Here is a 15,987-nt window from a genome sequence, read left to right as displayed (position 1 = left end):
TTGGTTTCAATTTGGCATTGCTCTTCCTGACCTATTTCTGTGTATTAAGAATATAGGCACATGCACAGCGAAAATAAATCGTATGGATTTCTATATGTTTTAACACAAACGGTATCATATTGTCCATTTTATGTTGATTTTTTTCTACTGAGCAGCATGTTTTGAAGACCTTTTGCTGTTAGAAATCTCGATCTATCTACTTTTTGAAAACAAATTGCATTGTATTTTACACTGTGTCTGTATGATATTTAGTAATTTCCCAACTGCTGTGTGTTTATGTTGTTTCTAGTTTTTTCCTATTATAAACAATGCCACAGTTAACATTTTTATATGTGTCTCTTTGTGTACAAGAAAGTTTGTTTCTCTAGGTTAGAAACCGAACTGAGAAACAGAACTTCTGGTCCTGAGGGTGCTGGTTTTTACTTTAAGAGCTACACCCTTCCTCAGTTCTCATGTCAAGTGTAAGAAGCTCTCTTTATCTTTTAACCAAAAGAAATAAACTATTATCTCCAAGGCCTCCTCCACCTTCTAAGTAGTTTTACCCTAAGATATTTCTTGTTTTAAAACATCTTAGAAACAAGATAATTAGGCATTATCCAAAACTACTTAAGTGAGATGTGGAAAACTAAGTTGGATCTTGTCAAAAACAATAGATACCTATAATTAGGCACCTGAACTCTGAAAGTCAAGGTTATCAGTAAAGTGCAAACATGATCAGCTCAAACTCTGAAGGCTATGAAGCAATCTAAAAGTCTCATCCAACCACTGGGAATTAATACTCAAGGTTAGATTGCCCCTTGGTCAAGCTGTTCCTCTTCTAGGAATTTATTTTGTAAGAATACTTGCCAAAATGTACAAAAGAATACATTCATTTATTCACTCATTCATTCAGCCATTACTGTATGTATGTGTGTGTGTGTGTGTGTGTGTGTGTATATATATATATATATACATATATATATATAGAGAGAGAGAGAGAGAGAGAGAGGGAGAGAGAGGGAGAATGAGAGAGAGCGCCCCTGTTTTGTGTGAGGCACTTTTCTACAATGTGAACCAGAAAATGAGTTTCCCATCCTGAGAAGCTTGCCTTTGAGTTAGGGGTCATCTACCATGTATTACTGAGTAAGATGAGCAAGGGGCAAAATAATATGTATAATATCCCATTGTGTAAAAAGAACACACTGGGGAGAGACGTGCTTGTCTATGTGTTTATATGGATGTATATGTGCTTGGGAGATAATCTAGACATCACCCTTATCAGTGACAATTTGCCCAGGCGTATAGATGTTGGATGGTATAAAGACTTGGCTTTTACTTTTTCTTTAATACACCTTTGTATTTTTTGAAATTTTTTACTAGCTTATATCTTCTTTCTAATAAATAATTGGAAAGGGAAGTTACTGAACTAAAAATAAAATGTAGTACACCTAAATATTGACAGTGAAAAATGTCAGCTATACGCTGGTGAATGAAAAAAAGATGCAGAGTCCTTTTTAGTGTGATCCCACTTTAAATGTTTTGTTTCTTATTTAACACATATTTGTTGAGAGCGTACTATGTGCCAGATGCACAGGGTTACTTGGAATGCAACAGCGAATAAACATAACAAATAGATCAATGAGATACTGAATATGGGATGGCAGAAATTTCCACGTGGAGTCAAAGGGCAGGTAAGGGAGTATAGTTTCAGCATGGACATGGGAGGTAGTGAATCAGTTTCAAAGAGGGTGACCAGAAAGTCTCTTAGGTAAATCTGAGTCCACCTGAGGGAGGTGAGTGCAGTGCCATTCACGTATCTGGAGGTACAATGTTCCAGGCAGGTGGAAGAGCCATATGAAGTACTCCAATGGGGCGTGTCTGGCTTGCTTGAGGAATAGCAAGGAGCCAGAGAGGCTAGAGGAATTTTATGATTATTATGTGCTTGGAAAAAAATAAGAAGAAAGTCTTATACTTCAGAGTTTTAGGGAAGGTTAGCTAGTGGATCAAGGACCCCACAATTCCTTCTTCAAAACCATTGACCATCACTTAGGGTTTCTGTTTTATACAGTCTTAATGGTAGGACTTTGTATTATATAAAACGAATTTCATCATTGGAATAATCCCTCAGCCAAAACAAACTGCAATTTATATTGGGAAAGAAGAGAATCATATTATTTATCTAAGTGTACAGACTATTAGTGGATCAAAAAGAAGCATATATTATGGTATGTAGAGTAAATATTAACAACTTTGATCCATTTTGTTAGACTTTAAATTATTCGGAATTTATTTGTTTGACTACATTAATTAGAGACATTTATCATGTCATATGCCTTATTACGTCATCCTCCCCTAAGAAAATGATAGTTGACCTTACACCTAGATTTATAAAATAGGAATGCTATGAAGATTCATGGTATAGCTAAAAATGCTAGACTTCAGTTCTAGGGCTGTGCTATGTACAGTAGCCATTCACCACCGGTGCCTACTCAGCCTTGAAATATGGCTGGTCCAAATTGTGATGTAAAATTGAAAGTGTAAAATACGCCCTGGATTCCAAAAACTTAGAATGAAGAAAAGAATGTTAAGTACTTAATTTGTAAACGTTTACATTGATTGCTTGTTAAAATAATAATATTTTGGATATAATGGATTTAATAAAATGTTAATTTCATGTCTTTCTTTTTACTTTTTAAATAGTACTACTAGAAAACTTAAACTTATATGTAAATTATATTATATTTCTGTTGGGTAGCACTAGGCTAGAGCATGGGTTTTTTGTGTGGCCCATGAGTTAAGAATGTTTTTTACGTTTTTAAATGGTTAAAAAAGGCCAGGCACAGTGGCTCACGCCTGTAATCCCAGCACTTTGGGAGGCTAAGGCGGATAGATCACTTGAGGTCAGGAGCTGGAGACCAGCCTGGCCAACATGGTGAAACCCCCTTCTCTACTAAAAGTACAAAACTTAGCCAGGTGTGGTGGCATGTGCCTGTAGTCCCAGCTACTCAGGAGGCTGAGGCACAAGAATCTCATGAACCCAGGAGATGGAGGTCACAGTGAGCTGAGATCGTGCCACTGCCTGCCCTCCAGCCTGGGTGACAGAGCAAGACTACGTCTCAAAAAATAAATAAATAAATGCAAAAAAAATTGTGACATGAAAATTATATACAATGCAAATTTCAGCATGACAAGTAAATTCTAATGCTTTTCATTAGATTTGCCTTGCAAAAAATTGTACTCATATGTTATATTTTGAATTTTGTCAGTAAAAATGTGTGGAAATTTATTTTCCCTGTGGTTAAGTAAATATCTGCATAGCATCCTCAGTTTTGCTACTTATCTCACAAAGCCAGAAGTACTCACTTCCTGGCTCTTTGCAGAAAGTTTGCTGACTTCTGCTCTAAGGGGTTAGGTTAGAATCTGGGCTTTCACCAGGTATTGCTGGGTGTCCTTGCCAAGTCCCTAATAACAGTATCTCCAAAGCAATTTCATTATTTGTAACTAAGGATAGTAACTGATTTCAGGGTTGTTGTGAGAGCAAATGAGAAATCGTCTGTATCTAAGGGCTTTGAAAATGATAAAGAAATGTAGCTCATTTTTAACTGCAATACAAAAAACATAGTAAAAATAGGGAAAAAGTAGGTTGAGGTTTCCAGTGTCATGACCTGGAGAAGTTGATATGCACATGCCTTTAATGAGATATGCTAAATGCATACATGGCACTGTTACTAATAGCCTTTCCTGTGCTCTTTTCTTGAAGTTGAACGAAGAAGAAGATTTAACATAAATGACCGCATTAAAGAACTAGGTACTTTGATTCCCAAGTCAAATGATCCGTGAGTACAATTGCGTGTTAATCTGCATCATATATTTTTCGTACCTGAATGTTTTTTCATATGTTGTAAAAAATGCAGTTGTAAAAACTAAAGTAAAGAAGTCTCCCCTCTCCCTTTGGTTCTGTTCCTAAATTCTTCTTACACCTTTCTTTTGGTTAGTCTCATCAAACTAAAATTTCAAGACAAAAGCAATGAATTGTGCAAAGGGGTTGTTGGATACTAGATGCTTTGGTTGTGAGGAGGTGGCTTTCTGAAACCTAAGAATTCTTTGCAAACAAATACTGAGCTTTAAAAAAAATGTCCTTTAATGGTTCATGCAGAACAGAACTTTCAATGGTTGTTAAAGCTAGATTTGTTGACTGCCCTTTGACTTGTACAGTATCTCTAAATAGGCACTGATGAACAGACATTAGAGACTTCAAGTTTAATGATACTCAACAGACAAAAAAGGTCAATTATTTTTATGAAAACTTGCCTACTCTTTGTATGTTTTACCATTGTAGGGGAAAAAAAGTAATGTTTTAATCCTCTTATTAAGTACAGGTCAGCTAATTTAGATTTCAGCTTTTGGTCTCTCTTTACCCACCCTGCCCCCTTCAGAGATAACAGCTGTAAAGATGATTTTCTCAAGTCTTTCCTACCAGCCTATAGTTACCTGCAACGTCAGCAGATAGGACAACAAACACACAGTTTTTATCCATTAGAAATTGGCCCATTTGAAGCAAGGGGCTAGAAAATGTATACATTTTAATGGCCCCTACAGGCATTCTGTGAAATTAGCCTTTGAATATGACCTTTTAGCTGCCTAATAAAATGTAAAGATGAAATCAAGTATTATTCATGCAAGGCTTATTAAATTTGCTATTCACATTATTGTTAGAGAATTTGTAACAAAATAAAATAAAACCATTACCTATTGTGAGGTAGTTTTGATGAATGTACAAGCACAATTCCATCTTCAGTGTTTTGCTTTCCCAGGTTTCAAGGAAAGGCATTTTCAAACCCGAAACATTTTAGATTCTCAGTTCTGCAGCACAAATTTATCCTACTAAAGGGCTGTGACCTTCATTTCCTATAGTCAGTCTTGCATGATAGTTGAAATTGAATTCCCATTTTCTTGTTCTTTATCAGCTTTCACGTTTTAGCATATTCTTTTAAACTGTAGCATGTGAATCTCTTTAGCAACATATTATGAAATTATGGGGCTGCAGTGAAAGCCTCTATTTGCATATCTTCTTTCCCCATTGTATTAGAATACTTGTGGGTTCATAATCTGAACTGATAATGATCTTTAACTGTAGGCATTGTTTTAAGACAAAACAGACTATAATCTATATGGTGGTTTTCCCACACCAGGTTTCTAGAATGTGCCTTGGGGCTGCTATAGAGACAGTCTTACAGACTGGGGTCTCAGCCTGGTACCTTTTCTCCCACCAGAGCAAGTCTGCATTTGTCGATTTTATATAATGGAGATCTATATTCACTATTCTGTGAAAAAAGAGTCCCTCTTATTACCAAAGAAAAAAAAAGTTTGAAAACCCTTTCTTAAACTCAGAGGCATAATTGATTGATTGGATCTCACAAGGAAGCAAAACCCAAGATAACTGGTTGAAACAGTCACTTCTTTTAAACTGAGTGACCCCTCAAATATCCCAATTCTGATTTCTCATCTTGCTGGCCTATGTGAAGCATCATTTATTTTAATTACATTTCTTTCTGGCTGCTAAAGTTACTTCTCTTACTTTGATCTTAGCTCTGAATATTAAGTCTCTGCTCTCACTGTAGGTATCTCAGGACATTCCCCTGGGTTGCCATCTTTGGTGTTCAGACCCCAGGGATCAACTCCAGGGAATTCTCTGAGGGCTGGAACTGTCCCTCTTATGGGAGAACTTCTGTATTGTTCTTAATGTAATCCATATGAGGATCAATTACTTGGTGACTTGTTCAATGACCCTCCATTCACCGGTTCCACCTGATACTTGCAGATGAGGAAATGGATAAAGAGAGGCTAGATAGCCTGCCCGTGATAATCCTTGTTTAAAAAAAAAAAAAAAAAAAATAGAAGAATGCTGGGTTTATGCCATAAACAATTTAGTAGTGAGATCTCACAGATCTGTTTTACCATCGTTTATTCTGACTGAGTTAACTTTTATAGTTTTAGAAACCTATAACTGTTTAATATTATGTTTAAGGAAACTGACTTTGTAATCAACAGACCTAAATTTAAGTCCTGACTCTACCATATAGTACGGTGTGGCCTAGGACAAGTTGAATTGTCCCTGTTTCAACATGTGCACAAAGTCTGTATCTTACAAGGTGCTTGTCTGGGTTCAGTAAGACAATATGTACAAGCTGGGTGGGCAACACTAGGCACGTGGCAAACACTCGTGGGTGGTAGCTATGATTAATGTATGATTATTTTATTTTTAAAATTGAATGCTTTTAAAAAGGATACAGTGGACTTTGGGGACTTGCGGGGAAGGAAGGGAGGGGGTGGGATGGGGGTGTGGGATAAAAGACTACACATTGGGTACAGTGTACACGGCTTGGGTGGTGGGTGTACCGAAATCTCAGAAATCACCACTAAAGAACTTATCCATGTAACGAAGCACCACCTGTTCCCCGAAAACTATTGAAATAAAAAAAAAATTTTTTTTAATTCAAAAAAAGAGTAATGGAGTGCTTTGAATATTGAATTTTCATTGAGCCTCAAATCCTAAAAATGTCAGTTTTCCTCCATTTTCATCGCAGAGACATGCGCTGGAACAAGGGAACCATCTTAAAAGCATCCGTGGACTATATCCGAAAGTTGCAACGAGAACAACAACGCGCAAAAGAACTCGAAAACCGACAGAAGAAACTGGAGCACGCCAACCGGCATTTGTTGCTCAGAATACAGGTACGCGGCCTGAGTTGTGTAAAGTTTACCGCTTTTTACTGACTTCAAGACAGTAGAAAGATGGATATAATGAGCCACAGAGGAGTTGACTTATGTGATCCTAACACAGTCAATCCTTATTATTTGTGGATTCTGTGTGTGTGGATTTGCCTACTTGTAACCCCACAATCAATATCTGTGGCACTTCCACAGTCATTCTTGGACATGTGCAGAGTGGGAAGTTTGAGCTGCCCATGGCACGCATTTCCAGGTGAGGTCGAATTACCCTGCCCGAGGTCCACTGTCTGCTTTCTGGTTTCAGCTCTCATCCTCTAAACAAGTGCTCCTTTCGTGGTCTGTTCGGTGCTTTCTACATTTTTGTGGTTTCTGTTGGTGATTTCGCTGTTTAAAATGACCCCCAAGCATAATGCTAAAGCACTGTCTAGAGTTCCTGAGGGCAAGAAGGCCGTGATGTGCCTTACAGAGAAAATACAGGTGTTGGATAAGCTTCGTTCAGGCATGAGTTACAGTGCTATTGGCTGTGAGTTTAATATTCACCAGTCAACAACATATATTACATAAGGTGATCTTCAACAGAAACATACATAAAACAAGGTTAAGTGTTGTGACTAGGGTTTCACAGGAACCTAACCTGTAATTCCCCTGGGAACAGTGCTTCGGTGTTCACCAATTCAGTGTTCACAGTGACTTTGTAGAACATAAAAAAAATAAGCACTGGCTATACACGTTAAACAAGAAGATGCCTTAGTATTTGCAGGGTCCAGGAAGCAGTTGATGGTCAAAGTCTGTGTTTATAGGGAACTTGGGAACACCCAGAGGATCCTATGTTAAGGACATAATTCCTGGAGATAGTTATAAATAGTGGAATTATAACATATATATCTTTAACTTAAACTATACACCCTTAGAAGAAGACATACTAATTTTGTTAATATGTGCAATTTGTGCATCATCCTGTTCAGTGGGTATAAGCACCAGTGTAAGCAGGAGATGGGGAATTCCTCTTCAGTATCAGCTCCTGGAACACCTCTCAGGTGCTCGGCCTCTCTTGTTGAGTGAAAGGGCACTGCTTCCTCTGAAATGATCCTCAAAAACGGACTCCCTGTTATGGACCAAAGGGGTTTGTGAGGGTAATTTTAATTTGCTGGCTTTGAACACCACCTATCTGTAAGAGTCAGTGACACCATATCTTCTTCTTGAGTAGGCTGACCCACCTTTTACTAGATTTTGCCATAAAGCAAGGGTTGTCTTTCAACTTTTCCAGTGCAACTATTCATGGAGTTTTTTTACAAAACAGCAACGAGAAGTATGACACCCTAGAGACCATTGTGTTTCACCTAGTGGTGTTCTTCCTGGATGTTGAACTTTTCAAATAGAGCAATTCACTTATAATAATGGTCTCCAGTCTTCTGAATGCTTATATTTTGAAATGCCACATCTCTCATTCACTGCAGCAATTCCTCAGCTGCGGGGTGGTCAGGTGGGAAGCCCCTTCCCTGTTGGGCTGCATTTTAGACTCTGGGTAGTGAAGTAGAGGTTGTGTGTAATTTGAAAGCCCTCCTTTCCCCTCCCCTCCTCTACGTTGGCTTTTGTTGTTGGTTTTATGTTCTCTCTCTTCAATAAGTAGCTATAGGTATTTAATCTCTTGAACATAGTCTACCTATTTATAAAAGCAGCTTGCGGGCCGGGCGCGGTGGCTCACGCCTGTAATCCCAGCACGTCGGGAGGCCAAGACAGGTGGATCACGAGATCAGGAGTTCAAGACCAGCCTGGCCAAGATGCTGAAGCCCCATCTCTAATAAAAATACAAAAATTAGCTGGGCATGATGGCGGGTGCCTGTAATCCCAGGTACTCATGAGGCTGAGGCAGAGAATCACTTGAACCTGGGAGGCGGAGTTTGCAGTGAGCCAAGATCGCGCCACCGCACTCCAGCCTAGGCGACAGAGTGAGACTCCATCTCAAAAAAAATAAATAAATAAAAATAAAAATAAAACCAGCTTTGTGGCCAGGTGCAGTGGCTCACACCTCTAATCCCAGCACTTTGAGAGGCCAAGGCGGGTGGATCACGAGGTCAGGAGTTCGAGACCAGTCTGGCCAACATGGTGAAACCCTGTCTTTACCAAAAATACAAAAAAAAAGAAAAAAAGAAAAATTAGCTGGGCGTGGTGGTGGATGCCTATAATCCCAGCTACTCAGGAGGCTGAGGCAGGAGAACCCGGGAGGCGGAGGTTGCGGCGAGCTGAGATTGTGGCATTGCACTCCAGCCTAGGCTATAGAGCAAGACTCCATCTCAAAAAACAAACAAAAAAAAGCAGCTTGTACTGATGTGTCGTTTCCTTCTACAAGTATTAAAATGTAATAACTATTTTGAAAGAGAAGCTAGGTTTTGTTTTATTTTAGGGTTCCAAACATGTATATTCATGTGAAATACGAATATCGTGAAATATGTGCATTGGAAATTCCATGGTGACGATATCTTGGTTTTCTTCCAATGACGTTGTGAGGCAGCCTTTAGAACTTTTGCATATCACAGAAAACATTATTAATTAGGAAAGCTCTGCAATGCAATTAAGCCAGAGTTCTCTAGATGAGATTTATCACCTTATTTAGAAATCTGAGTAATGCTTTAATCACTGATAAATATTTTTAATTAGACAACAAAGGATTAGAGTGAGATGTTTGCCTCTCTTAATCCAACTTTATTATTCTTCTTCTGAAAAGACAGTCTGCATGTGTGGAGGTACTGTTGTTATTAGTATATTGGTGTAGATTTACAGGAGTTCATGTTTTCAGTATGGGCCTAAGGGCTTTCTTTCATTTTCACTCTAAGTGATGCACACAAAAGTTTTCACAGAAGGAAGAGCATGAATCCTTAATATCAGTGGAACTGCCATTTTATTAAATAGCGCAGGGCTTTCAAATGATGCCTGAAGAAACTTGTGTTTCTGGAGATTATGTAAAGAGACTTGAAGGTACTTGTGTGACATCTCAAGCTCCTGGCTTTTACTCATATTGTATCCAAAGAAGGATTTTGCAGACCCAAAAACCTTGAATTTAGACTGAAACGAGGCTTTGTAGGCACATATGTTTCTCAGCTTGTGGGCAGAGGTTGAGAGGCCATGTCATGTGGAGAGTCCTTCCCCTCTCTGAAAAGGAAAGGTGACTTGCTTCAAATTTATATTCCCTTCCTATATATTATTGTCTCACAATCATGGAAGAGACAGCGTTGGAATGGAGAAGCAGAATGCTTATCAGGAATCAATTAAAGTCTCTATGGTTCATTTTAGGAATGCCCAGGGATGTACTCAGAAAGGAAAAAGGGAAAGAGCTTGCTTGGAAGGCATTTTGCAATGAGATACAGGGGGAATCAATGGTATTTAGGAAGTGTATTGCTCAGCTAGTGCTGCTGTAGCGAAGTGCCACTGACGGGGTGGTAAACAAGAGTTATTTTCTCACAATTCTGGAGGCTAGTTGTTGTCCAAGATCAAGTTGTCAGCCGGGTTGATCCCTTCTGAGGCCTCTCTCCTTGGCTTGTAGATGCCTGTCTTCTCCCTGTGTGTTCACATGGTCTTTTTTTCTGTGTGTGTCTGTCCCAATCTCCTCTTCGTACACGGACACCAGTCTTATTGGGTTTAGGCCCACTAGTATAATCTCATTTTAAATTAATCACCTCTTTAAAGGCCCTATCTCCAAATACAGTCACATTCCGAGGTACTAAGGTTAGGACTTCAACATTAAAATGTTTTCCAGGACACAGTTTAGCCAATAATTGGAATGTATGTGAGGAAGGAAAGGAAAAAAAAATTGTTCATCTTATAGATGATAACTTACTTGTTGAGTTAAAAAAATACTTCCCCTTGCGATGGTGAGATGGGTTAAATGATGCTTCTAAAACTTTAGTTACTGGCATAGAACTTTCACAGCTTTTGCTATCACTACCCAAAGTTTTTACTTCATGGCACTCTTAGTGTTTTAGCAATCTTTTTACCATCCCCCAGACCAAAAGAAATACCTACTCTTTTTCTTAGGTCCAAACAACTTATTAAGTATTTAGGTTCTAACAACTTGGTAGCCATTTGAAAAAATAAAACACATAAATTGAAAGGAAATAGCATTTTAATTTTGTTATTAAATAACCATATCACTTACTAACTGGATGTGTGTGCCTGTTTGGCACTGCACAACTTCTGAAGTCTTGGAATTAGATTGGACACCATCACCCTTGTTTCCCAGGCCACAATGATGTTCATGCAGCACTTGTTTTCCTTTAATCAGAGCAAACGCCAAAAGCCCAACTTTGCAATGATATCATGTGGTTGAAAAGTATATAGCACAGTCTGATGCTAGAAGAGAACTATCTTGAGTTTAGTAGTTCTCAGGTAGTATTGCCGTTTCCCTTGAAATGTTAGGCTATCTCCAGTGCTCTGTGAGTTCATTGCAGCACCCATGGGGACCTCAGTGCACAGCTGAAGGACGATGAAAGCTGAAGGACCATGAAACTATGTAACTCTTTACTGAATATGTTTCTTTTTTCTTTTCTTTTCTTTTTCTTTTTTTTTTTTTTGAGATGGCCTTTCACTCTTCTTGCCCAGGCTGGAGTGCAATGGCGCAATCTCGGCTCACTGCAACCTCCATCTCCCAGGTTCAAATGATTCTCCTGCCTCAGCCTCCCGAGTAGCTGGGATTACAGGCATGCGCCCCTACACTCGGCTAATTTTTGCATTTTTGGTAGAGACTGGGTTTCAACCATGTTGACCAGGCTGATCTCGAACTCCTGACCTCGGGTGATCCGCCCCCCTCGGCCCCCCAAATAATATTTTTCTTTTATCAGCTCACATTTAAAACTTTATTTTTGTATTTTTTTAACGTATCCTCAGTCTGAACATTAATATCTGTGAGAGACCATCTCTCTCTATTTTTCATACATAATCAAATCTATAAAACACCTAAAAATTTATTTCATATACTACCAGTGGTACTTCTACCATACTTTAGAACATACAGAGCTCATTAATTTAAAAGAACAAAAAACTTTTATTTTGAGGATTTATTGTTTTCCAAGTATCTGATTTTTAAAAATAGACTTTATTTTTTAGGACAGTTTTCGATTCACAATAAAATTGAAATGAAGCTGCAGATATTTCCCATACACCTCCTTCCCCCAAGCACACACAGCCTTCCCCATTATCAACATTCCCTACCAGAGTGGCACATTTATTAGAATCAATGAACCTGCAGTGACATTTCGTTATCCTCCAAAGTCTATACTTTACATTCCCTCTGGTATTGTACCTTTTGTGGGTTTGGCCAAATGTCTAATGACATGCATCTACCATTATAGTATCATATAGAGAGGTTTCACGGGCTTAAAAGTCCTCTGTGCTCTGCCCATTTCAGTGTTTTATCTTTACTCTTATTATAGGAACTTGAAATGCAGGCTCGAGCTCATGGACTTTCCCTTATTCCATCCACGGGTCTCTGCTCTCCAGATTTGGTGAATCGGATCATCAAGCAAGAACCCGTTCTTGAGAACTGCAGCCAAGACCTCCTTCAGCGTCATGCAGACTTAACTTGTACAACAACTCTCGATCTCACGGATGGCACCATCACCTTCAGCAACAACCTCGGAACTGGGACTGAGGCCAGCCAAGCCTATAGTGTCCCCACAAAAATGGGATCCAAACTGGAAGACATCCTGATGGACGACACCCTTTCTCCCGTCGCTGTCACTGATCCACTCCTTTCCTCAGTGTCCCCCGGAGCTTCCAAAACAAGCAGCCGGAGGAGCAGTATGAGCATGGAAGAGACGGAGCACGCTTGTTAGCGAATCCTCCCTGCACTGCATTCGCACAAACTGCTTCCTTTCTTGATCAGTAGATTTAATAACTTACCTGAAGGGGTTTTCTTGATAATTTTCCTTTAATATGAAATTTTTTTTCATGCTTTATCAATAGCCCAGGATATATTTTATTTTTAGAATTTTGTGAAACAGACTTGTATATTCTATTTTACAACTACAAATGCCTCCAAAGTATTGTACAAATAAGTGTGCAGTATCTGTGAACTGAATTCACCGCAGACTTTAGCTTTCTGAGCAAGAGGATTTTGCGTCAGAGAAATGTCTGTCCATTTTTATTCAGGGGAAACTTGATTTGAGATTTTTATGCCTGTGACTTCCTTGGAAATTAAATGTAAAGTCTAATTGAAAGAATGTAAAGCAACCAAAAAGAAAAAAAAAAGAAAGAGGAAAAGAAATCCATACTAACCCTTTTCCATTTTATAAATGTATTGATTCATTGGTACTGCCTTAAAGATACAGTACCCCTCTAGCTTTGTTTAGTCTTTATACTGCAAACTATTTAAAGAAATACTGTATTCTGTAAAAGAAAAAAAAAATGCAGCCTTTTCATGAGGAGCATCTGGTTAGAAAACATAACTGATACCAACCGAAACTGAAGGGAGTTAGACCAAGGCTCTGAAATACAAAGTCTAATCTTGCTCTCTTTTATTCTGTGCTGTTACAGTTTTCTTCATCAATGAGTGTGATTCAGTTTTTCATAAGATGTATTTTATTTTGAAATGGAAATTAATGTCCTCTCAAAGTAAAATATTGAGGAGCACTGAAAGTATGTTTTACTTTTTTTTTTTTTTATTGTTGCTTTTGATAAGGAAACCGAACTGGGCATGTTTCTAATTGGCTTTACTATTTTTATTTTTAAATTATGTTTTACTGTTCATTTGATTTGTACAGATTCTTTATTATCATTGTTCTTTTCAATATGTTTGTATTAATTTGTAAGAATATGCATCTTAAAATGGCAAGTTTTCCATATTTTTACAATTCACTGGTGGTTTTCCGCATTCTTTGTACACCCATGAAAGAAAACTTTTATGCAAGGTCTTGTGTTTAAAAGACAGCTTTGCGAATATTTTGTAAATTACAGTCTCACTCAGAACTGTTTTTGGACACATTTAAGGTGTAGTATTAATAGATTAAAACCAGGCTTTCTAGAAAGAATAAACTTACATATTTATTTTTAGGATATGAAAATAGCAATATTCTTGGAGATTGATAACCATAGCATTAATGCGCCCATTATGGTAATTTAAATTGGGGTTTATTTCAGCAAACTTGTTGAATTTATTTTTAAGAAAGAAATACTGTATTGGCAAGTTACTGTTACTTGATAACAATGTTTTAACAAGGAGCAATGTTGTAAAGTTAGTTTCAGTGCATTATCTACTTGTGTAGTCCTATGCAATAACAGTAGTGTTACATGTATCAAGCCTAGATGTTTTATACAGATGCCATATAGTGTTATGAGCCAGGCTGTTGAATGGAATTTCTCAGTAGCAGCCTACAACTGAATAGCAAGTGGCATAAAGCATATCCCTTCAGAATGAAGTGCCTTAAATATAGCAGTAGTCTTTTTTGGACTAGCACTGACTGAACTGTAATGTAGGGGAAAGTTTCATGATGGTATCTGTAGTCAGGACGAACATGTAGCATGGTGCCTATGTAGACAATATAAGAGCTTCCAATTTTCCTTCAGATATTTTTAATATTAAATATATTTTAGTGACAGAGTGCCAACTTCTTTCATCAGGAAACCTTATTCAGGAGGATTTTTAAAAAGTGTTTAAATGTCAAATGTGAATTGGTGATGGGTGATGGAGGGTTCAGAGAGGAGTGATCGTCAGATGTGTGAATGGACGGTTTAGTGAAAATAATCAACCGCATAGTTCCCATGCACGCTGGGCAATGAGAATCCTTGGAAACATTGGTGATGCTATCAGTTTTATAGCTTTATTACTTAAGGGGATAGGGAAAATTAGTTCCCATTCTTTCAACCCCCTTAACTGTATAGCTCTTTTCCTAGAATAGTGATGCAAATCTGCATGAACAGCTAATTGTACCATAGTGTTCATTGATACAATCATAGCGTTGTCTATTTTTCTCTTCATATTTATATGGGGGGGGAGGGCACTGGATGCAAAAGTTGAAGATCATGTTGCTATGATGTTAGTTTTCCTTAGCTGATTTTGAGGGTTTTTAAAAATAAAGCAAGGTTGACTAACCTATGGCCACGGGAACAGGACCATGGTTAAGCAACCATATAGAAAGCTTTGTTGAAAGAAAGTATGGCATCTTGTACCACTGCCCTGACTGTCACAACTCCTAACCTTGCATTGCCTGCCTCCCCCTCCCCTTCTCCTTAAGAGACAATTTCTGCAGGTGGCAGGTGAGCAAGCCCAGGAGAATGCTGCAATCTTGGGGGTGGTTTTATTTATTTCTTTTTTGCCAAATAGAGTGTGGATTCGTTTTAGGGGCTAGTTAAGCCAAGAGGCACTGGTTTGGGCTTGCTGTTTGTAAAGAGAAAATGATCCACACCACTCCCCCCATTCCCGGGTGCAGAATTGTAACTCGGGGTTGGGCCTCTGTATGGAGTGACCAAAATGCCAAAATTGTCCGTCTGCCTCTGAGTAGGGCAATGGAAATACCAAACCTTCTGACTTTGCCAAAAAGCATACAAGCAACCTGGTCATACGTAGGATGACAAAATTCTTTCTGGTTGTTTTTAAACAATAAAGCAATAAGAACAAATACAATACATAGGAAGTTAAAAGCACAAAGGAATGAACTTATTAATATTTTTGAAAAATGCACTGGGAAAAAGTTGATGTCAAGAACAGTATAAAACAGCCCTATTTCTTGATAAAAAATGACAAATGACTGTCTCTTGCGGATGCTTGGTACTGTAATGTTAATAATAGTCACCTGCTGTTTGATGCAGCAGTAATTTCTGTATGGTCCATAGCACTGTATATTATGGATCGATATTAATGTATCCAATGAAATAATCGACTTGTTCTTGATAGCCTCATTAAAGCATTTGGTTTTTCACATAGTGGTGGCCTATTGTGTTAATGCCAATTTGGAATGTTATCTGCCTTATCAAAAAATGGTAGTGCACATTTTCTTCTGATTTAATGAATAACAAATTGCATGAAAATTTAGAAAATGCCAGTAAGTACTTTTTTTGTTTAAAACGCCACTCTAAGATGTTACTTTTTGGTTTTAAACATTTTTGATTACTTTTTGACTTACACTCAGATGAGCTATAATTATGCAGCTTTTTTATCCCCCTCTGAATTTGGGGAGATTTTAAACTCCCAAATGCCAAGACTTCATTTTAGATATAGGAGTTTTATTTAAAATGTTTCAGTGAGATGTGGCTTTAAAAAAGAGAAATTGTCAGAGAAACCCTTGC

General features: G+C 38.1%; 1 protein-coding gene across 4 annotated transcripts in view; it reads left to right on the top strand.

The window, feature by feature from the left end:
- MITF (melanocyte inducing transcription factor) overlaps positions 1–15,624 on the top strand; it is a 235,129-nt gene extending 219,505 nt beyond the window's left edge. For all 4 annotated transcript variants that reach the window (XM_003264876.2, XM_012502242.1, XM_003264879.2 and 1 more), the window contains 3 exons: positions 3,740–3,815; positions 6,567–6,714; positions 12,138–15,624. In XM_003264876.2, the coding sequence (XP_003264924.1) occupies positions 3,740–3,815; positions 6,567–6,714; positions 12,138–12,539 (626 nt within the window). In that variant the 3' untranslated portion in view covers positions 12,540–15,624. The remainder of the gene's footprint in view (positions 1–3,739; positions 3,816–6,566; positions 6,715–12,137) is intronic.
- The last annotated feature ends 363 nt before the right edge of the window (positions 15,625–15,987 follow it).

This window comes from Nomascus leucogenys, chromosome 21, assembly GCF_006542625.1.
Source record: "Nomascus leucogenys isolate Asia chromosome 21, Asia_NLE_v1, whole genome shotgun sequence".
Lineage (NCBI taxonomy): Eukaryota > Metazoa > Chordata > Mammalia > Primates > Hylobatidae > Nomascus > Nomascus leucogenys.
The sequence above is the reverse complement of the archived record's forward strand: the minus strand, read 5'-3'. Positions and strand labels throughout refer to the sequence as shown.